Source organism: Hirundo rustica, chromosome 5, assembly GCF_015227805.2.
Source record: "Hirundo rustica isolate bHirRus1 chromosome 5, bHirRus1.pri.v3, whole genome shotgun sequence".
NCBI lineage: Eukaryota > Metazoa > Chordata > Aves > Passeriformes > Hirundinidae > Hirundo > Hirundo rustica.
Window position 1 is genome coordinate 41,847,668 of NC_053454.1, and position 23,158 is coordinate 41,870,825.

The window sequence follows — 23,158 nt, forward strand, 5'->3', positions numbered from 1 at the left end:
TGCTCTCCCCGGGGCGGGTGAAGGGCTTTACCCGCACTTTTCCGTGCCCTTCTACCTGGGCAGCGCGGGCGGTAGACGGGGCGGAGCTGCGAGTGGCTCCAGGCTGCGGGCACCGCGCCATCCCGAGGGCCCAGCCGCCGCCGCGGCCGGACCGCGGGACGCCGGGCCGGCTGAGGGTGCCCGCCGCGCCCCCCGGTAAAGCGCGGCCGGTCCTCGGGGCGGGCGCTCCCCGCACGCCCCTCACCCGGTGGGCCGGCCCGGGTGCCCGCCCCGCCCCGCCGGTAGCATAGAAAAGCGGTGCCGGGGACCAGGAGCTGCTCGGAGACGCCGAGGGTTTTCCCCGCCGACCATGAAGAACCCGGTGCCACAGGCGGCGTCGCTGCTGCTGGAGAAGCTGATGCTCCTCGTCCACCTCCGGCCGCTGCCCGCGGGCTCCGGCGGGGAAACGCCGCCGCCCGCACCCGGCTACTACGACACCAGCTGCTTCAAGCGAGGAGACCTGCTGGAGGTGCCCCGCACCCTCTTCATCCATTTCGGCATTTACCTGGGCGAGAACCGCGTCGCGCATTTGATGCCCGACATCCTGCCCTCCATCACCGGCGACCGTCGGCAGATCCAGCAGGTGGTGACCAACAAGCGGCTCATCCTGGGCGTCATCGCCAGGACGGCCAGCGTCCGGGTGGACACGGTGGAGGACTTCGCCTACGGCGGCAGCATCCTGGTCAACCACATGGACCGGCTCTTCAAGGACCAGGTGCTGGGCAGCGAGGAGGCGGCCCGCCGGGCGGAGAAGCTGGTGGGCGCCACGGCCTATAGCCTCCTCTGGAACAACTGCGAGCACTTCGTCACCTACTGCCGATACGGAGCCCCCGTCAGCTTCCAGACCGACAAGGTACGGCCCGGCCAGCGACGGCGCTGCCGTTCCCCCGGCGACCCCGCTCCCCGGAGCCGGGCCGGCCGCCGCCGCGGGCCCCGGGCGGGGGTGCCGGTACCGGCCGCCGGCCCGGCCGCCGCTGGCGCCGCTCTCTCCGCTGCGGGCAGTGCCGCCGGGACGGCGGCGAGCCTGGCCTCAGCTGGCTTCAAGCGGCGAGGAAAGCGAAGCTGAATTGGTAGAACAATCAAATAAGCTTCTAAAATGCTGTGAAACTACAGGTTCTAGCCGGAGCCACAGGCAGTACCGGGGGTGATGCTGGGAGCGATGCGGTGCCAGCCCAGCTCTTCCCTCTTCCCCTCCCTCTGGGGAGCCCGTGTGAGAGCTGGGGCAGCAACCACTGCTCTGTCCCGAGAGCGGGAATTGCCTGCTCTGCAGCCAAAGCTTTCCTCTTTAAATCTCATCTTTTGCACTTGTTATTTTATTTTTTTTTTTTTTTTTTTTTTTTCCAGTTCTGTGAGACTGTGAAGATGATTATACGGGACCAGAGGAGCGTGCTCGCATCGGTGCTTCTGGGAGTAGCGTCAATAGTCTGCCTAGGTGTGGCACCCTCCACCACACTCCCCACCATCTTCATTCCATTCTTTCTGTGGATGGCTGGCTAACAGCCTTCCTGGAGGCTTCCATCCAGCGTCTGTATATAGGATGTATAGTACTGTATTTATGAAAGCACACATTACTCACTGGCATCATGTAACATTTCTTAACTTTGTGCACCATTTAAAAATGCAACTTTGTCTAGAACACAGTGCACAAGGCATAGCTTACTGTGTAAGCCAAATAACAGATTTCCTGAAAATCTTGGTATATTTTAACACACCTTAAATCATGGAAAAAGTAGGGTTGCGATGCAGTTCTGCTCCTTGTCTTTAGCCAAAAATGATTCTAATAACATCCTTCATATTCTTCAGTTTCTTAGCTGCATACCTGGGTGCCATAGCTATTAATAAAAATGGATGATGGAGTTCCACAAAGTGATGGAAATGGAGAACAAACTGCTTACCTCTCCCTTTTATAGATATAATGTATATTCAGGAATTACTGTCTCCATTCCTAAAATACTCCCTGGTGGAAATGCAAGTAAATTTACTCTTTTTTGAGAGCAAAAAAGGAAAAACCAACCCTGAGCTGGGTACTGCAGGAGCACATCTGGTCCTGCAGATGTGCTCAGTTAAAGTCATTTCCTTTTTGGGAAATGTTCACAAATCTGTAATTTGTATTAATTGTGTAAACACTTGCTACCTTATTGAACAACTTTTTAATTGGGTTAGTGATAAGGAAAGATGGCAATTCCTCACCAATTTCCTTGCCAGTGATAGGGGGTAATATGGCTAATATAAATGGCTACAGAGGGATTTAGGAGCTATAGGAAGAAATTTGCTTGCTTTATGTCAACTAGTGATGTACAGATATTGGGAAATTTCCAGCATTCCTGGGCACATGGCAGGGAGGAAGAGGACAGACACCCAATTAGTTCTTACCATTCCTCAGCAGTGGAACCTGTGTAGGTGCTGTAAAGTATCAGGGATCATTGGAGCAGTTTCTATGGTGGCTATATTGTGATTTTGGATATTGCCTTAAAACACTTTCTCAGTGAAAGACAACATGTCTTCCTATACTCATCTCTTGTAAGTATTCACTTTCAGCCAGTAGCTGGTGCTAGAAATGTTTTATCTTCAATGCTGGGGCCTTTCAGTTTATCGAGAATGTGTAAAGTTGGATTTGAAATCAAGTTCATGTAGGCAATTATTTAAATGCTAGAAACCTTTGCTTTTTTTTTTTTTCTTCTTAGCAAGGTCTTTTATGTATGCTGAGAATTGTTCAGCTTCTGGAATGCCTTGTGTGTGCATACCTGTGCTTACTTGTTCACGTGCTGTGCTTGCCTTCCTTTCTAGCTAAAGGCCAATATGATGGTATTTTCACCAAGGACTCAACCTCAGATTTACTTCTATTAATGGTGGGCAGTGTCCTGCCATCAGCTCTGTTGCCGAAACGGCCGCTTGTCCATTTTTAGAAAGACTCCTTTTAACTGTGCTATAAACCCCCTCCTCCTTCCCCTAGACCTTACAGATGCTTGAAGGTTGGATTTTTAGAACTGAGAGTCTACTTGGCTACTCTCTAATTGTCATCTTCTGGCTGCTCCATCATAACTGACCAAGAATGTTAAGACTGGGGTGAAATTCCAGCTCATAGGAAAGAGCAGCATGACTCCTGCTGCCATCAAATAAGAGGGGATTTCAGCCCCGCTTTCACTACATGTTCAATCGGCAGCCCAGCTCTGAGCAGCTGGATATTAATTACTGCTGGATCCTTGTAAACAACTTCTATTCTGCTTTGAAAGAATGCAATTGCTCTGTGTAACTGTTTCTGGTAAACTTTTGAAATGAAGGTTTTTTTCATTAACATGAGTTACTTTTTCATAGTGTATGCATTAGTAATATTTAAATAAACTCCAGTGTGGTTTTTTACTTGCTGTGAATAAGGCATGAACTGTAGTCATAACTGTAATTGTATAAATAGATTTTATTCATTTAAAAATGTCTACTGACCTCTTGAAATTGAGTATAATGCTGTAGCATTACTCTAAGATATCCCAGTAGGGTGCTGAACAGGCCATTAACATGCAGTTACATGGTGTCTGATTACAGGTGGGTTTTTCTTTTACCTTTTATTTAATTGGGATTTATAAGAATTCCAGTAATTCTTACGATCCACATATACAATAAACAGTGGGGTCATGACCAGTAACCGAATCCCATGTGTGACTTTGGAAGGCAGAGAAATGTTTGTGCTCTAGCTTCACTATCAAAGGACCAGTGCTCCTGCACTGCTAACACTATTGAGCAAAAAGCATCCAGATTGACTAAATTCATAGGTGTCTACATAAGAAATGAAAGCAGTTCCTCCTTGCAGGCTTTCAGATGTATTAGTAGAGAATTTTCTTTCAGCATATAAAGTTCTAAATTTACAAGATGAAATGGTCTAGAATGTCTTGCTGTATTCTTTCATCAAAGACAAGTAATTATGTGGGCATAGGAGCAGAAATTCAGCTGCATATTTAGGCATTTTTCCTACCAACTATAGGTCTAGCAAAGATCTGGAAATTTTGTTTAAGTCAGGCATGAGTAAAATCAGTCATACTCTGAGGAGAAAAACAAGACTAGCAGGCATGAATTTTCATGTTCAGCTCAGCGGGTGGTGTTTGTGCTCTGAAATATTTTGGTAAATGTCAGTGTCAACTTTTTTTTCTGTAATTACTTGAGTAAAAATAAGCACTAGCTGGAGCATTGCATTTCAGACTTGAGCTCAACTGTGATGCCATTGAAATGAAGGAGCTAGTTGTACTAAGAAAAACGGAAAACTGTGGAGCAATTCAGCTGTTGGGGAAATGTGTGTGCTTAGAAGTGAAATTGTTCATTGGTAACTCTAAGTGATGGTGATGGGGAGTGTAAATCCAGAGCCACAGCTCATTTTAGTGGGGGCTGTTTTGAAAAGCTGTGTGGTTAAACCAGAATACGTCATGAAGGAGTATAACCATCACTCTGTGCCACTGGAAAAGGCAAGTAGTGAAGACATCAAGTTTGAAGGATAGATGTTTCGCTTTAGGCTTTCCAAGGAAAACAAAAATAAAATGAGTAAGGTTCAAAATGCTTTTAGAAAACCCTTGTTTAAAAGAAATGAACAAAAAAGGTAAGTTACTAAATGAAGACATTAGAACAGTGTGCTTTCTGGTTTTCTGTTTGCATTTAATTTTAGCCTGGAACATAAATGATTACTCATTCTGCTGTGAACAGTCATCTGCTGCTTGATTTCACTCTGCATTCTCCTGTGCTAAAGGAGAATGCTACTTATTAATACCACTGAGGCTTTTAATGAAAACAAAATCATGGCAATACTTGTTAAAGTCTGAAGGGGTAGGGAAGAGGGAATTAAACTTGTATGTGGCTTGACATCGTCCAGACAGGTTTTAGAATGCAAACTGCAGCAACAAGAAATTAGAACTGTGATCTCTAGAAATTATATGGTGCTGTATTATTTTTTGCATGTTCTCACATTAAATAAAGCATCACATGCCACTGGATGATACAGAACCATGTTAGACAGTCATTAGTTAACAGCTCCTTTATCCACTGAAATTAAAGTTCTCGGGTGACTCGGAGCATTTCCTCATTATGCTTTGTAATAGCTTCGGACTTGATTCATCTGAGTACTTAACTGTCATGAATGAGCTTTCCGATGGGAAGTGAAGATAGAAGAGCTGAGGCTCTTTGCTGTAGTGCATTCCAGTCTCTTGTCTGCCTTACAAAAGTCTTTTAGAGCTGGTAGAATAAACAATCTCCTCTGCTCTACAAATGGAACACTGAAAGTATTCGAAGGCGCTTTTTTTTGGCATAATTTCTAAACAAAAAAAATTATTATGGTGTGTTCTGTGATGTAGCTTCAGTTCTGAAGGCAAGAGAATATTTAGGATGTGGTCCTGAGTGCTCAGAGGAGGCTTAAGTCAGAATTACATTGATTGCAGTACCACAGTTCTCTGTCACACAACTGGGGAGTTGGAGTTACTGGTTTTGTGTCTCACAGGGCAGACAACTTTCTGTAAGATTTTCTGTAGCTTTTTTATGTTTCCCCTGTTTATAAGAGAACTTCGTTTAGCTGTGTGGCTTTGTTTCAGAAGTTGCCTTTTCTGTACTGTGTATCTGTAAACTGCAAAACTGTCAGTGGCTGCTCTGTGATAGTATGATTTGGAGCAAATCAGCTGCACAGTGCCCTACAACTGCATCACAACACCTACAACTTGGTGCTTGGTCTGAACAAAGCACTGGGAATGTGACAGGCAGGTTTATTTTACTTGCAAGGGCAGGGCGTATTAAGTGTGGTGGAAGTCTAGTCAGTGAATGCAGAGTGTGTGCCTGAAGACTCAGATGCTACTTAGTTGGGTATGCAAGGCACAGTGTTGTGTCTGCTTTCCTGTGCCCAGCTGGAGTTTAGGAGGCTTGCAATGGTGTTGCAGGTTAGCACAGAGATTCAAAGGATTAACTTACCTTCCCTCAAACTGAAGTATGCCATCAATGCCACAGGCCGTAATCTAACCTAGTAAATAACATGGGTGGTGGTCCATCTTCTGACTATGTGGTGGTACACTGTGACTCGTGTGTAGCTGAACCACTCCACCGTTTCACCTCTAATGGCTATGAGTATCCCCTCCCGGCCTGCCTTGACCCAAGGCATGCTCCAAGAGAGCACCAGTTGCCAGGCGCTGTAACTGGAATCACGCAAACATGGATGACCGTGTACAAATGTGCAAACCTATTTGGTGACCTTGTTTAGCTGATAACCCTGGCCAGAATTTTAATGCAGACATCCCCATTTGTTACCCAAAACCTTGAGCCCTGTCCTGACTGAGCTGCACTTTGAATGGAAACAGCAATATCTGTTTACAAAGAGTGGAAAAAACTGTGATGATTACAGCATTTCTGGGGATTTGGGAGACCTGCTCCTAGGACCTTCTTAGTCCATCCTGCAGGACTTCATGATACTTTGGATAACGCTACAGAGTTGTTACCCTTCACCTTTTCTATTTTTAGTCTCACGGTTTGGATAGTGATAATTAATTTCTTATTTTAATCAAGTCAGGCAACATGTGTGACTTTGAGTTAGAAGGGCAAAATGTCTCTCTGTCCACTCTGTGTTGGAACAGGCTCTGTTTGGGATCTCCAAAGGAGGTTGTCATTTCTCATGGTCTATTGGCCCCAGTGACATTCAGAATGGGAAACAGATCTCTAGATGCAGTCAGACACTGATAAGATTGGGACATTTGTGGAAGTCATTAATAAAATTTTCAGGTAGAAATAAGAGAGACTATTAGGTTTGATCAGAGGTCTGCTTCTTTACTGCACTGTTGCTTTCATTATAACAATTCCTCTTAGGTAAAGCAGATAACTTGCTGTACCTCCCAAACTATTGGCTACAGTGTCTCCTTTTTAATTCTTTCCCATTTCTGTAACCAGGACGATAATAATCTCTCTGTTCTCTGGCTACCTCCAGGACTTGGTTAATATTTGCATAAGGTTGTAGGTTTTTTGCATTGGACATACACAATAAATTAGATGCATGGTTCCTCCCCAGAAGGCATTTTCTCTGCCTGTGAAACCAGAGTTCTGTGAGGCTAAGAAGGCATACTATAGTATGTAGTTAAGAATACATTCAAATGAGAGGTTATGCTCTGCTAAACTTGCCAAGCCACTTTATCTTCTGTTTGTGCACAGGCTGAGACCTAACTTAGATTTGCACCCATGTTCCTTGCAGTTTCGCAGGAAGTACTTGCACGTTTCCATTTAGTACTGCATGTAAACAGATGGAGGGGTGGGTCTGTTACTCCTACACAGTAGGAAAAAGTTAGTAGTTAGTTCAAATCAAAAGTGAAGAGATGTGGATGTGAAGATAATGAGGAGTTTCACATACTCCTGCTGGAAATACTAGAGTTAGATATTAAACAGAGTAACTTTCGCCATTTATATTTGCAGACTGGATTGTAGGCAGTTCCAAGTGAATATTCAGGAGAAGGGAGGCACCTGGTTTCAACCACTTCATTTAGTGTCTAAATGATGTGATTACGCGCTGTGTAAGTAGCCTGGAGCCAAAGTTGACTTGGTTGCCTCCAGAACCAGAAACAGCATGGCGGTGAAAAATGAAGCAGTGCGTTTAGCCCTAGGGGAAGGTGGCTGTTCAGTTCAGCACCATCTGTATCAGCTCTGTCTCTTTTGGAGCCTGAACAGACAATATTTCATGACCCTGTCCTGTATTGCAGTCATACCTGCTCACCTGAAGCGAGAGATCTGAATCATGCAGATACGCTCGAGACTGTTTCAATTCCATCCCAAGCCTCATTTTATTCATGGGTGAGGTTGCAGCTCTGACAGTATCTCAGGAGTCCCTTCCAATATTTCAGCTTTTGGACGAGGAGCCTGAAGGTCTCACTTAGGGCTGCAAATCATCTCACACTGTCCAGTGTGTAAGGTTGCAATGCCCTGAAGTATACATGAAGATGTAGCCTGTGATATCCACAGTCAAGTTACCACATCCCATTACTCATCTTTTCATCAACCTTGGGATGTAGACAAACCTCAGCTCTTCTGGAAATCCAAACATGTAATAAACTAGGACATGGCCTTAACGAACAGGTAAAAATAACATTTCTTCATCCAGTACATCAGCCATTTATCACAGATGATTGCATGGTAAAGACAGATGTTTGTATTCTTTTAGTTACTACTCCAAATTTCCTTCAGCAAGTAGGTTTGGTCACACTGTATGCAAGAAAGTAACTATTTTAGAATGACAATTTCATCATGTATTGACAGACAGGGTGTAGGCTGGGAATAACATCTTTTCAAAAACTTGCCTGGAGAAAGCACTAAGTCTTCTTGCCTGATGAACTGAAATTCCAACAAGGAACAGAGCATTTCTGTTTCTGATGTCTTTGAGCAATTCCAGTAACTAATACTCTTAAAGCATTGGGAACTGCACAGGCAGTAGAGCTGATGCATAGTCATGAATGTGTTTCAAAATTGTAATGAGGTTTTTATGACTTGCAAAGAGATTTTTACTAGCAAGCTGAAAATATCCACCCAAACCAGTTATAGAAGCTACTTTCCCTCAGTAATTTTCTAGTTTGCATTTTTCATTTTGGGGAATCTTTGCATTAAAAGCTCTCTAACAGACAGTACTAAATGCTGCAATTAAATAAAAATCTGTGCTTGCAACGACAGTCTGTTCTTATGGGAAAGACAGTGGATTTTTTATTTTAATTGTGAGCTCAGTGTATAACTGAGCAAGAAGGGAACCTGAGGTGTGAGCCAGGTATCTATACAAAAAATATTTGACCCTAATTAAAAACAAACAAACAAAACAAAACAGTAAGAGAAATTCCTTTTAAAAAAAGCTGCATCATTAGTAGTGCGTAGTTAAAAGTTATCCCATTACATCTATAATTAAGTAGTATTCCAGGCTTCTTTATTACAATAGCATCACTGGGTTATGTTTCTTTCAGCTAAAACCAACAATAGCTTTGTTACTGTCCTCACAGAGAGCAAAATTAAATATGAAATATTGCCACCAATTTGCTGACTTCTCCAAAATCTTGTACCTGTGAAAATTTAATAATGATGTTCAGAAATGAACCCCCAGTAATAATGAACTTTACATAGAAGTATGATTCAAAAAAATCAAACATGTCAATAACTTTGCAGCCTTTTCTTTTCTTTTTTTTTTTTTTTTTTTTTTTTTTTTTTTTTTCTCCCTTTGTAGTTTTTCAAATCTTTTCAGGCAGCTGTCTACAAATGGTTTTGCACTGCCACCATTGTTTCTTCCAAACCTTTTGTTGGCCTAGGCAATGCACCCTTCAGGTGGCTTCTGAGATTTTCTCTGTGAACAAAACTACTCCCATCATTATTTAGGAAAACTAGACTGTCAATCTAGAGCTGCAACAAGACAAGCAGATACTGTTAGCAACTTTACTACCTTTGAGCACTTTGAGCCAAATTTTTACCATCAGAGGAAAGAGGGAATGACCTTGGCAATATCTGAAAGTCAGTTTAGCAAAGTATCATTCTCCATCAATGAGCAACAGTGAACACTTGAATACAGGGTACAGGTGCAGATGGATTCTGGACATGTTCTCAGAAGTTTACAATTTACAAACTTCCAGCTTTAGGGCTTGCATTCATTTCATCATGTTTAATACTCTTACCCTGTGTGAACTTATCTTACTCCATTTTTAGTTTATCAGCATTACCTTTGACAGGCTCTATGGCAAGAAAAATTATGATATATGAAAAAGCACTTTTAAAAAATTTGTTTTCCTTACATTAGCTGTCCCTCCCCTTCTTGTACTTCAGGGAACAGTGAATAATCATTCGTGTTACTTTTTTTCCACTTAGAGTCCCACAGCTCAGATACTCATGTGAAAATCAGAGGTTTTTGCTGTTTCCACAAAGTTGTACTTTGGGAAATAGCTCATTTGGCACCGTCTTTCTAGTATCATGGCTTCCCTCCAAAATTTACTACACATTACTCTTCTTGGTCCAACAGTATCACCCTGGATCTTTAGAGCTGAACACATATATCCTTCAGTCATTACTTGGAATTTAATCATCTGTGCTAAAATTCCTTTTATTGTATTCTCAGTTTAGGACTAATGCAAGGCTCTGTTCCTTAAAACAAACAAACAAAAAAAACAAAACAAACAACACACACACAAAAAAACCACACCAAAAAACACACCAAACCCTAGCTTACTTTGAAAACAGCTCCATCACTTTTGTGTTGAATATTGCTATAAATTTTTTTTCCCTACAGCCTAATTCCTCAAAACACCCTTTCTTAATCACCTTTCAGTTCTCTCTCTGGCAAATGCCTGACTTTTAAATATATTTTAACAAGGCGCTTTTTAAAAAAAAATATTATTATTGTTATTATTAGCTTTTATGTTAGCAAGGTGATCCTCTGAATCTTTTTTCACCTGGGTCCTCGGGGCTTCCTACGTAATTAGCTTGTGTTCCTTGTCTGGATATGAGATATACTTTTTGAAGGGTGGCACTTGTAGTATTATTAGAGAGTGTCCAAAGAAGAGTCAGGAAGATGGTGAAGGGTCTGGAGGGGAAGTCATACAAGGAGCGGCTGAGATCACTTAGTTTGGCTTAGAGAAGAGACTCAGGGGAGACCTCATTGTGATCTACAGCTTCATTGGGAGTGGACAAGAAGGGACAGACACTGATCTCTCCTCTGTGGTGACCAGTGACAGGACCTGAGGGAATAGCCTGAAGCTGTGTCAGGGGAGGGTTTAGGTTTCATATTAAGGAAAAGGTTTTTCACCCACAGGGTGGCTGGGCACTAGAACAGGCTCCCCAGGGGAGTGGTCACAGCACCAAGCCTGGCAGAGTTCAAGAAGCGTTTGGACAATGCTCTCAGGCAGAGGGAGTGACTCATGGGGTGTCCCGTGCAGGGCCAGGAGTTGGAATCAATGATCCTTGTGGGTCCCTTCCAACTCAGCATACGCTATTATCATTCTATGAAGTCTTTGCCTTTGCTTGACCCAGCTCACATCCTCCTGGGCCAGAGGTGCAGTGAGGCAGGCAGTGTCTCCCCAGCGTCCAGTGTGGAGATGAGCGCCGAAAAACCCCAAATCGATCACCACCAACTCGCCAAGGTGTGAAGAGAGTTGCAACATCTCCCTGCTGCCAGGACAAGAGAGGAGAGGAGCTCCTCCAGAATGTCTACTGCCGTGGCTGACCAGGCGCCTTTTAAGATAACATACTCCCACCTAGTGGCTCTCTTAGAGTCAGGAAAATGCACCGTCTCCGGCAAGTTGTGAACTGTGGAACTCGCATTTAAAGAACGAGTAAGTCAGATATTCACTAAGTCGATGTAACTGCTCAGTAGGTCTCGAAATCTTGATTTTGAATTCCTGTTTCACCGCTGTGACATCTAACCAGAAATGGAAGGAACAGTTAAACTGCATAACACCGATTTGATAGTTAGTACTATAGTTATTACTATAGTATATAGCTGCCCACAATGTAATTAGTGATTCTTAGTTTAGTTTTTCACCACAGTATTTTGTCACTAGGCTTCATAGGAAAGACAATATCTAGATACAGAAAAGCATTTAAAAACTATTCTGTTGGCTGTACTTAATACCATAAGAAACCTCAAAGAGAAATTGCGGGATTCTATGCGTGTAAAAGTGACAAATATATAAAAATGTGTGTATATATATAAATGAAAGAAACACCCAAAACTACAAGTGGCATTGCTTCAGGCTTTCTTAATTTTGTCTCCAAGCAGAGCACTATATCCCTAATACAGAAAATTACACAGAAGCACTGTAAGTTGTTCAACTACAATTGGTACTGACAGTTGATCTTCTTGACTTAAAAGCTAGCTAGCAGCTTACGATGATTGGATTGCAAATTAAGAGGATGTGAACTGGATACATCGATGCCTTTTAGGATTATTAGTATAAGCAGGAATTCAAAACCAAGTATAGGCAACCTAAAGAAAGACTGAACTCTTTCCACTTTTCAAATTACTCAAAAGGTATTTTAAATATTTCAATTTAGGAAAAGTAGAATGAAATCTTCTTGTCCACTGTTGCACTCAATAGAATTTATTTCCAGAATTATCTAATATTCAAAAGCTAATGTGATATAAAAGTCTTCAGACTCCCTGATAAACTTCCACTTAATGTCTAGGTCAGATCTGGTATGACCAAAGACTTTACCGTTTAACACTTGTTGGGTTTCAATGCTAAGATACGGTCTAAGATTTTCACAGAAACTACCATAAATTCAAGTATTTTTGACAATATTTGCAGAGAAATAAAAAACTGAGCAGGGACTGTGTCTGATCTTTCCAAGCCCTTCGGTGAGGACTGACATACCAGTGGTGTGAGGAAGGAAGCCAGCTTCCTTCTTTGTGCTTCACATTCATATGTGAAGAAAACTCTGGTTTCAAACTTGTTGCAGCAGTAGCCATTTTCTTGCCAATCCTCTTCAGTTCTTCCTCCACTGAGGTGAAGAGGATATATCTCTGTTTCAGAATGCTGTTGAAACATCTGCCTAAAAAGCAGACTGGAAAGCATTCTGTGATGGTGGAACATGGAAAGATTGCAGTGGTGTAGGACAGGATTCTCTGTATCTCCTTGGCCCTTCCCTCCTTCCTGTCCTTTCCTCACTTTCTCTCTCCTGACATTCACCACTTCTTCCACCAATGCTTTCTGGTGCTACTTTTTCAGAAGTTCTCTTCTGCTCCTTCCCTCTCAGGCTTAGCTATATTGCCAGAAAACTGCCGTTTTGCTAAGTGATTAAAGGCATGGTTTTGTCATGAAGGGCCCATGTTTTTAGAAAGAGCAGAAAGCAATAGTTCTGGATGTAATGAGAGGAAAAACAAGAAAAGACATTTTATATAAATTGTTAATGCATATTTTACATCACTCCACACTCAGCAATATTGACTTAAAGTTGATTTAATTCAATTTACATCAGTGCAATTGATGACATTTGTACTCATTGATGTGAAGAAAGAACTAGCTCCAGGATCCATTTTTTCATTTTCATTGCATATCTTTTAACACTGCGTGTTAAAATCACGTGGCATGTGTCTCAAAGTGGTTTACCAAAAAAGGAACTCTGAATTACGTTTTTTCTATAATTAATATTCTGTTGCCCCAAGTGCTCATTTCAGCAACATTAGATGTTGTCATTTTATAATTAAAAAAGATTCCAACTTTTTAAGGCAGAAAACTGAACGAGAACAAACGGTGCTTTTCAAGAAAAAAGATCCTAGGATGCATTGTTAGGAGGATCCTAATAAACAAGCATTGCAGTGCTTGATAAAGTGAAACCCAAAACAAAATGAACTGATTGACTGAAATGAAGTCTTTCCAGACAGCTTACTATAATTAGATTTACAATCATATTATGTCCAGGTTTTCTAGAGAGAACTTTGTCTAAACTTCAAAGGATGTCTGCTTCCTTTTAAAGTGTTTCTACTACCTAGATATCAAACCTGTTAGAATGCAGAGAAATACTACATACCCTCTTTTACTGCTGCAGGCCATAGTAAAATTTACACAGAAAAAAAAAACCAAACCCAACAAAACAACAAAACAAAACAAAACAACCCCCCCCCCCCAAAAAAAAACCCAAACAAAAAAAAAAAACCCTACAAAAAACTAATGCTTCTATTAAAGTATATTAAAAATATATTACAACTGCAGTAATAGCCCACTCCAGGAATATATATGGTGGGACTTGCCAGCATTCCAATAAAACAGAAGTTAAATATCAAGGGCTTCTGTGTTACAGCTACCTAAAATAACTTAGAAGGGAAAGCACTGTCTGGTGCAGTGCTATAAAATAAAATGTGTTAGAAAAAGACCTCTTTCACATTTTCAAATCTAGCCAAAGGAATCTATGTGATAAACTTGGCAAGAGTCTGTCCTCATTCCTCATCCATCAGATTCATGAGAGTTTCAACTAGACATTAGTGAGGAAACTAACTCAGTGTTAATACGAGCCCTATAAAGCTTTGGGGCAAAGAGTATATTATTTGCAATTTAAGGTAATTTTCTAACCAGAACTGGTGCCAAATGCTTTTTAGTAAATTATGCTGTAATTCTTGTAAAATAATCCTGAAATAAGTTTCTGTTTATCAGGTTCAAAAGTTAAACAGCTATGTTAACTAAGGTACTGATTCAATAGAGCAATAAAGAAATAAATGTTGTGATAAATACCAAAACATGTTTTGGGCCAGGTTCTTTTTCCCATTCTTTCATAAAAGTTCATGAAAAACAAGTGAAAAAAACTTTCAGAGTGTAAACACTTTCAGGTGTGTAAGATCTCTTCTGAAGACCTGAAGTTATCTGATACAGTTCTTAATTTATTAAGATAAAAGATATTACATGCCCCTGTAAATCATGTCTTACTAGGAAAAAGAATCCAAATATTCAGCTCAGATTTTAGTATGAGTCACAGCAAAATCCAAGGAAAAATACAGGTTATAAACAGTTGTTCTTAGTAAAACCTAATTATAATGAACACTCAGATCGTCAAAGAGAAGCAGCTTGCACCTGTGGGCAGGGGTGCACTGAGAACTCTGATACCCAATTAACACATGGAGAACAAATAAAGAAAAGGATCATTAGTTTCTTTTAGAAAGGTAGGGTTGTTTAGCCCCTATGTTCACCTTTGACGTTTAATAAGAGATTATAAACATTGATTACTTTTTTGTTATTTTTGTATTCTCTTTAATTCATGCCACAAAGTGAAAAACCTGATTGCAAATTTGTATGTTTCCCTTGAGAACTTCTGCTGTACTCCAGAAATGGCTGTACATGGCAACCTATCCAGTAAGGTGTCACTTACATGAAATACAAAGGAAATGCTAAGGAATTGTGGGTTTGAGTGTTTTGTTTTTTGTTTTTGTTTGTTTGTTTGTTTGTTTTTTCATCTAAAAGAGATTGCCTGCATCCCTGGAGTATTTCCCACCACCAATAACAACTGAGGCACATGGAGTTTTTGGCCAGGAAGAGAGCAGTCTCTAATGCAACATGGACACACAGCTGCAGTCAAAATGCCACAAACCTTACTTGACTTAATATACCGCAAACTGATTCCTAAGAGAGGCTTTGTGGCTGATTCAGATGTGATGGAAAAAAAGTAACCAAACGGGCACCTGAAATGAAAAGGTGGTGAAATTTAATCTTGAAGGCAATAGCTTTGGTATGTTGGCCATTCAGAACTTTAAAATTGAGACTTACTATCTGTAAATTACACGATGAATGTAACATGCCATTATTAATAAAACACGACATGCATTTTCTTTGAAAAATAAGCAAACTCAAATGACTGAATGTCTAATATGACGATGTGGCAATTCTGTGGCAGTACAGATTTAAAATGAGATTGCTAAAAGCTCTGGAACATATTACTAATAAAGATGAATTTGCATGTCCTGAAGGTAAAATTGCAGGGATTCTCTGCCTCAAGTGCAGTTGAGCATGTAAACCTTAGGAAAGGGGAGGGGAATAAGTTCTTGGTGAAAATATACTGGTTTTGAAAGACTTTAATTTGCTAGATGGGGGAAACAGGCCTCAACATTATCATAACAACTTGAAGAACTAGCAAGCTAATCCCACACTGGCTATTAACCCTTGTACATTTGATGTGTGCCTTGCTATGTGAGCCCTAAGGAGTTGTGATGGGAGTTCAGGAGTAGTGCCAGAACCGCAGGGCCTCCAACTCAAATGGCTTGGCAAGCGGCTGCAGTTGTTGCGAGGCTCCTGGGGTTCATTTCTAAGAGACTCAAATATTAACTGAGCCAACAGGGATCGAAACCAGACACATCTTCTCCCAGTCAACGAGCAACAGGATGTATCCTTGAGCTGCACCCAGGGGAGGTTTCCGTTGGACATTAGGAACGACTCCTTCACAGAAGGGGTCACTTAAATATTGGAACAGACTGCCCGTGGAGGCGGTCAAGTCACCATCCCTGTGTAAGACTGGAGGCACCACTTAGTGCCATGGTCTAGTGGACATGACGGTGTTGGGTTGTAGGCTGGATCTGACTTTTTCAGAGGTCTCTTCCGACCTCATTTATTTCAGTGATATTTCACTTTGGTAACACTGGCCAACACAGACCTGAACAAGGGACTAAACACTCCCTAAAGGACGAGTGCATGCCAGAGCACATCCTAAAAGCCCAAATATGCCATTTCGGAGCAGATAAAAGCCGAAGGACGCAAAAAATGCACCAGCCAAGTTCTGAGAGCCGTGAGGGCCAGCTCGGGATGGGGCGGGAATGGAACGGCGGGGAGCTGAGGCGGCGCCGCGTGCCCGCCCTGAGGGCGGGAGCAGCGCGCGCCGTCCCAACGGCTCCAGCGGCGGCCGCGGCGCGCGCGCGCCGGACACGTCCCCACCACTCAACCGTCGCCCGCTTTAAAGAGCGCTCGCGTGCCGGGCACGTTTCCCCCGCTGCGATTGGCTGGCGCGGCCTGTCAATTGTGTCCGTGCCCGCCCTCCGCGCCCGCTGATTGGCCGGGTGCGTTGAGAGCGAGGGAAAGCTGCAGCCGCGGGGCCGGGCGCTTGAGGCGCGGACGGCGCCGGTAGCTGGGCGGCGTTCGGCTCCCGACGGGACAGCGGGGAGTCATGCCGTGGCCTCGTCTGCCTTTGGATAGTGGTGGGTTCGGGTCCTTTCCGTGCCATGGGGAAAGGCGGAGGCAGCGCGATGAGGGATGAAGCGGTGTGGAGAAAGGGGCCTTGATGTGTGAATCGGCGGGAGTAGCGCGGGGAGATTCCGGGGGTGTTGAGTTTATTCTCTTCCCTTTACTGTCCCACATGCAGTCGTGCCTCCTCGCGCCTGCGGCCTTTGTGCCCGGGGCGTGCCCCAGGTTGGCGTGCGTCCTGCGTGGGCCTCTTGGAGCTCCCGCGGTGCCCGTGTGGTGCCCGCTTGCTGCCCTTAGGGCTAACGACGTTCTGGCCCGGGGTTTGAACTCACCGAGACAAAGCGAAAATCAGTTTGCCTCTCCCTCGCTCTACCTTCGTTGACATCTCCATGCCTTGTTAGGCCTGAAGCTGCCAAAATGTTCCCTAATTAGGGAATTTCTGTACATCTTGTAGGCTGTGAAACACAGTAAGTGTAGTTCACTGCTGGAGGGAGATGGGACACCATTTCTAGCAGGTGGGAGCCATGCTATTTCTGCTCGTACCTGTCGGGGATAATTTTTTTGTGCTCTGCCCTGGTGCTTGTCTGGAATCTCCTTTTAATGAAGCCAGGAGTTTGTTAAAAAGTTGGCTTTTTTACTGCACTGTGATAGATGTAATTTAAACTTCTTGAGAGTGGTTGCTTGCGTGGATTACTGTCCCAAAATGAATACTGGCTTGATGAAAAAAAAAAAAAAAAAAAAAATCCCCACCAAGTCTTTTTTCCCTACAGTGGGAAAAAAATGCTGTTAATACTATTCTAATTAAAGGATTTGTGGAGTCTGTTAGAATGTCATGTGAAGGCTGTCGTGAAAAAAATGCACTTAGAAATAGTAATTACATTGATTCAAAGTACATTTGAAATGACAAAGCTGGGGCAGGAGTGGAGGAATAAGCTGCAGCCCCATCTCTGGATAGTAATATCATTGCATAACATCCATAAACATATTAGGGGAGCAGGCACTTCATCACTCCATAAAATTGTCTAATATATTTAAAAACTAGTTTTGTTCAGCAAATAATAGTGGGTAGTCAAGGAACGTTTGTGTGAGCTTCTAGCCATTTCTAAATGTTTTTCGTATGAAAATTAAACTGCTGGTGTGTCAGGACATTGTTTTTTGGATCCTAAGCCCGAAGACGAAGAAAGCTGAAGGTATAAGGGGCACTGAAGAACAAACAGTGGTACCTTTATTTTCCTGGTGGTGACTTTTTGGGCAGCATTTCTCGAGAAGCGGCATAGCACTTGGAAATGGCATTTGGACAAAGGATTGAAGTGATGAAAAAGATTGCTTGCCTAAGCAGACCTTTGGGCAGAAAATACTGGAAAAAAAATGAATTGGAGAAGGAAAAGAGGCAGTGAAAGTAACATCTGACTTGAGGGTTTTTTCAGTGGCTTGGCTAGTAAAATTGGTAATTGCCAAGTGATGTGATTGTTTTCCATCACCTGAGTGACAGAAACCTAAAGCTGTTGGGTGAGATCTTGGCGTGCCAGAGAAATAGGAGATAAGGCAGCAGCAACCTATTGATAAGGTTCAGTTTTTGAAATTGTGAAAATGGATAAAGCCATGAAAATAGGGATCCCAGAGGTGGGATTATTCCAAACCCTTAGTTTTGCCAGACAGTTCTGCCTAATTTTATTTTATATTGGTATTAATTAAATTATGTTCATGCATTCTTTGAGTTCTTTAACTGGGCATGGACTCAAGGTGTTCCTCCAGTATTGAATACAGTTTTGAAATAATTAGTATTTTTATAAATGTAGTGATAAGATAATGGAACTTGTCACCTCAAGTAGCTTATTGGTCCCTTACACAGCTGTGATGACATGGTTTATGAAAGAATTCATTCTTCTGCTTGAAGGGCAGCATTCTTAAAAATAGTTGTGCTACTTAGGTTGTGATAGCTGTGATAGCATTTAGGAGAGTTTGAATATAGATTATGTAGTTGCTGGGTAAAGTTCCAGATTATGCCAGCTACAGAGCAATGGTCTGAAAGCAAGTACATAGGTGATAGTGGTTGGATGTAGGATTGAAGCTGCATGCTAAACAAAGTTGCAGTAAGTAGGCAAGTACAGCCTGAGTGGTTTTTATGTATTTTGGTCGCTTCTGTAGGCATGTAACAATGTAGAATTTGCTGAATGAGTATTTACGATATTCTGTTGAAGCTGTTGCAGATATGCACGAGGAGAATAAAGCTGCGGCTAATGGATGTGGCAAAATCCGAAGGGGTGCTCAGAATGGGGCTGCCTTACTTGCCCTAATGGAGAAGACTGGATACAGCATGGTTCAACAGAATGGGCAAAGAAAATTTGGGGGTCCTCCACCAGGTAAGCATTTCTTTAGAGATTTCTTTTGAGACTGAAAGTTGGTGTAGCCTCATGTTGTGTATCCTGACAGTGACCAGTGGTAGAAAGCCTAAGGAAACACAACACATATGGGGAGGATCCTGATGTGTTTTACAGTTTCCAGCAATTTAAGATCTCTTGAGCTAGACTCTGTTGAGCATTTGCTTTTGGTGGACTTAAAAAGTCATACCTTAAAAACCAGCTAAAATTGACAGGTAGCAGAATAAATGTGGAGCTCACAAAGCCAAGTGCTTTCAATATGACTGAGAACACCCTTAAAAACATTTAGGGACAAAGAAGGGAAAAACAAGTTGGTGGTAGGGGCATAACCTAGCTAGTGTCTTCTCCTACTCCTTACCACTTACACTGGCCAAAGCTTTTTTTTTTACCAACTTTTGTTCTCTGCAGAAGCACCAGTGAAGATTAACTCATTTTGTTTTCAGAGACGACTATAAAATATTTCTTTTATTTTGAATAATTTTTCCAGTCTTGTTGATATCAGCAGTGTACAAGAATTTTGCTACTAAGCCTAGTTGTATGACACAGAATACAAGAACTCTTCTTTCTAGATCAGATTATGCACTTAGACAAGCAGGAAAAAGGCAAATTCTTTTACTGCTCTTTCAGTTCATTCTCACTTGTGGCCTGTGATCCTGTGCCTTTATAAGTTATGCTCATAAGCATGAACGTTATTTACTCATTGCTATATGTTGTTTAAGTTAGAGCTGCATCAAAATTTTTTCTCTGGAAGTTTTTCTTAAATTTTGTCTGTACTTTTATTAAGCCTATGCAAAATAGCAAAAGGAAACCCTGTGAAACTATTTTTAAAATGGCCGCGGAAAAATAACTGCAGGGCATCACTAACTTCAGCCTGTTCTTAAATTATTATACATCTTTTGCATAATCCTTTTAATTAGAACCTTAGATGGTATTAAGTGTGTTTGTTTAGCAAAGCTAGTTTTACTAACATTTTCTGAAATTAGGTAGGTTTGACAAGGTATCTGTTCTATCAACCTGTTACTGACATTAGGTATATATATCCTTCCTTCAAATCTCCATGTATTTTCGTAGGACATTGAAAATACTTTTTTTTTTTTAGGGTTGGAAATTACCCTAAGTTACTATAAATGGCTCTAGGCCAGGTGAGACTTAAATGTTTGAGGTGGCTTGTAGGAAGTTACAGTATCTTTTTAAATGAAGGGCTTCACTGTGAATTTTGCTTAAGATGTGATTTCTATAAACTTGTGTTGCTGTCAGTTCTCACTGTCAGCTCTGTTCTCAGCAGATGTGGCTGAAAATTGCCCTAAAAATTATAGATTTTTTTACCTGGCATAGTTCTTGTTTAGTGTATGCCGTTTATGAAAAATGTACAGTGTTTAAAGAAAAAAGATGAAAGAGAATTTTCAGTTTTATGTCTGCAGCCATCTAAGGAGTGGACCCAATGGTATCCCTAGGGATGTGAGTCATTAGAATTACATGGAAGTTTAAGATGGCATGGACAGTACCAGTAGGAGGATTATGACTAATGTTGACTGAACTGCAAAAATAGGAGTCCCATTTTTTTTATTGTCCAGCAGTGTATCAAGTATCCAGTCAAGGAAACTCTCTGGTCAGCTACTTATGGAATGATTTTGACTAACTTTCCATGTTTGCTCTTCTAAGTACATGTCCCACATTGGCAAGTGTGGCACAAACTGGTTTTCTTTAAGTCAGAAGTTGGAGGCTAATTCCAGTTGGCAGTAATGTGTTGTACTGCTGAGTTACTATTCAGCTTTAAAATTAGAAGTGGGGGTTTTGTGTGGCCAGTGGCTTTTACTTACTGAGAATCACTTCGATCAGTTACCGGGCTGAGAAGGATGGTGAAAGTTTGTCTAGTTAATAAATAAATAAAGCTGATAATTTAATTTCAGGACTCCTGCACAATCTTTTCTCGGTTGAGGTGTGCAGTTGCCTTTGTCTTCAGAGCTCCTAAATGGTTGGTTTATTGTTTCTATGTGGGAAGGCCCTGGCACGATGTGAGTGATGGCAGTACCAGCCTGCAAATGGTGTTAACTGCCATGTCCAGTCAGACCTCAGCTGAAGTGCTCAGAGATGTTTATAAAGATGAAAATGATAAAAATGTGGAATGCTGTATGGAACAGAGCCAAGCTTTTTCCTAGTTAAGTCATGGCAGTGTGGCTCCAAATGCATGTCAGTTCTGATGCCTTGGTAGCTTCCCTGTGTGCCATGTAGTTCTTTCTGTACAGTTAGTGTACAGTTTATAGATGAAAAATGATTCTGTGACAAGGCAAAAATCTCTCAATTCTGTTAATTTTTTTTACAAGTAAATTACAAGTTCTCTGACAATACCTTAAAGAAAAAGTGCTAATTACAAAATCATCTAAATATTATTTATTCTGAACTTCAAATCAAAGTACATTATTTAATTATCTTTTTGTCTTAACTTGTTGAGAGTAGTTATTTTTTCGCCTTGCCTTGTTATGCTTTGTCATTTCATACTAGTACTTACTAAGTTTTGTGTAAGTTTTTTTCTACCATCTTTGTTCTCCCGGCTTTTTCTCCTGTAGAAAACCTTTCTTGTCAAAAACTTAAGAAAAAGCTTTTAGTTATGATTTGAGTGTCTGCGTTTGAACATTCTACCTAAGTTGTCTAATTTAAAAAAAAGAAACAAAGCCAAACAAACATTTTTTAAATTACTTTTTTATTATTTTGGGAAAATGGAGTGCCATATTTGAAGACCATAGCTCCATAATATTAAATGCATAAATACAGCTTTACATTATCTGTTGAGTATGTCTTGCAGTATATATGGCAGAGATATAAAAGAATGTTTAAAGTCCTTAAGGAGAGGAGCACAGATGTTCTGCAGCTTTCAGATGTCAACCAAAGACTGACCTGTTCTGTGGATTTTTTTTTTTTTTTTCCTTCTTTTTGTCCTACCATCCACTGCTGCCTGTGAAAAAACTGTGGGCTGTTTTTAGAGTAAAAATGTTGCATCTTTTTGGTTGTTGCAGAAAGTTTTGCTCTGTATCCTACTTTCCTTAGGGAGTCCTATATTATTAGATGAATGAAGGTGGAAGCAAAATGTTTAGACTTTTTGAATGATGTCAAGGAAGAAAAAAAAGCACTGCACTGCCAAGAAGTGCAGAGAAACATTTTGTAACTTTAAAGCCTTGTAGTAGAAAATAAAACTGAAGTTCTTACCTAGGTATCTTTCTTAGGTATATCGGTTTTATTAATAACTGAAATAAAATTGTAAGGAGCATAAAATGATTGAGATAGAGGGTCTTGGTAAACCTGTCAGTGTTTTTGATAAACAGGTTCAGTGTGTTGTCATACAGATTCCATTGGAAAAAAAAGCCCAGAAGGTGGAATTGAAAGAAATGCAAACTGTGGGTTTCTGGCTTTTTTTTTTTTTTCTTTCAACATAAAAGAAATAAGATGGAATAGAAGAGAATGTGCTAGTTGTCAGTTGAGACAAAAAATAAATAATTCCCACATTTGAACTAGGTGTGAGGGAAATGTGCCTTTGTACTAAGATTGCTGTTGGATAATTTATTTTAAGGTTGGGAAGGTCCTCCACCACCTCGTGGATGTGAAGTTTTTGTGGGTAAGATTCCTCGTGATATGTATGAAGATGAATTAGTTCCCGTTTTTGAGAGAGCTGGGAAGATCTATGAGCTCAGACTGATGATGGAATTCAGTGGTGAGAACCGAGGCTATGCTTTTGTGATGTACACCACTAAAGAGGAAGCCCAGCTGGCCATCAAGATTCTTAATAATTATGAAATTCGTCCAGGGAAGTTTATTGGTGTCTGCGTAAGCTTGGACAACTGCAGACTGTTTATTGGAGCAATTCCTAAAGATAAGAAGAAAGAAGAAATACTGAATGAAATGAAAAAAGTTACAGAAGGAGTGGTGGATGTCATTGTCTATCCGAATGCCACTGACAAAACTAAGAATCGTGGCTTTGCCTTTGTAGAATATGAATCTCACAGAGCAGCTGCAATGGCTAGAAGACGACTAATCCCAGGTAAAACTCTTCTGTAATTACTTGAGTTTTTATGGGGAGTATCTATTTCCAGGTTGTGGGTGGATGAGATGGTGGATCATCCCCGTTTT

General features: G+C 41.4%; 1 protein-coding gene across 4 annotated transcripts in view; it reads left to right on the plus strand.

Moving 5' to 3' along the window:
• The first annotated feature begins 308 nt into the window (after nucleotides 1-308).
• LOC120753503 (probable RNA-binding protein 46) overlaps nucleotides 309-23,158 on the plus strand; it is a 31,741-nt gene continuing 8,891 nt past the window's right edge. For 2 of the 4 annotated variants that reach the window (XM_040065785.2, XM_040065787.2), the window contains exons 1-3: nucleotides 16,536-16,669; nucleotides 18,857-19,018; nucleotides 22,602-23,069. In XM_040065785.2, coding sequence (XP_039921719.1) covers nucleotides 16,639-16,669; nucleotides 18,857-19,018; nucleotides 22,602-23,069 — 661 coding nt within the window. In that variant the 5' untranslated portion in view covers nucleotides 16,536-16,638. Of the gene's footprint in view, nucleotides 893-1,383; nucleotides 1,472-16,535; nucleotides 16,670-18,856; nucleotides 19,019-22,601; nucleotides 23,070-23,158 lie in introns of those variants that run through there. The other 2 variants (XM_040065784.2, XM_040065786.1) reach the window with 2 other exon arrangements.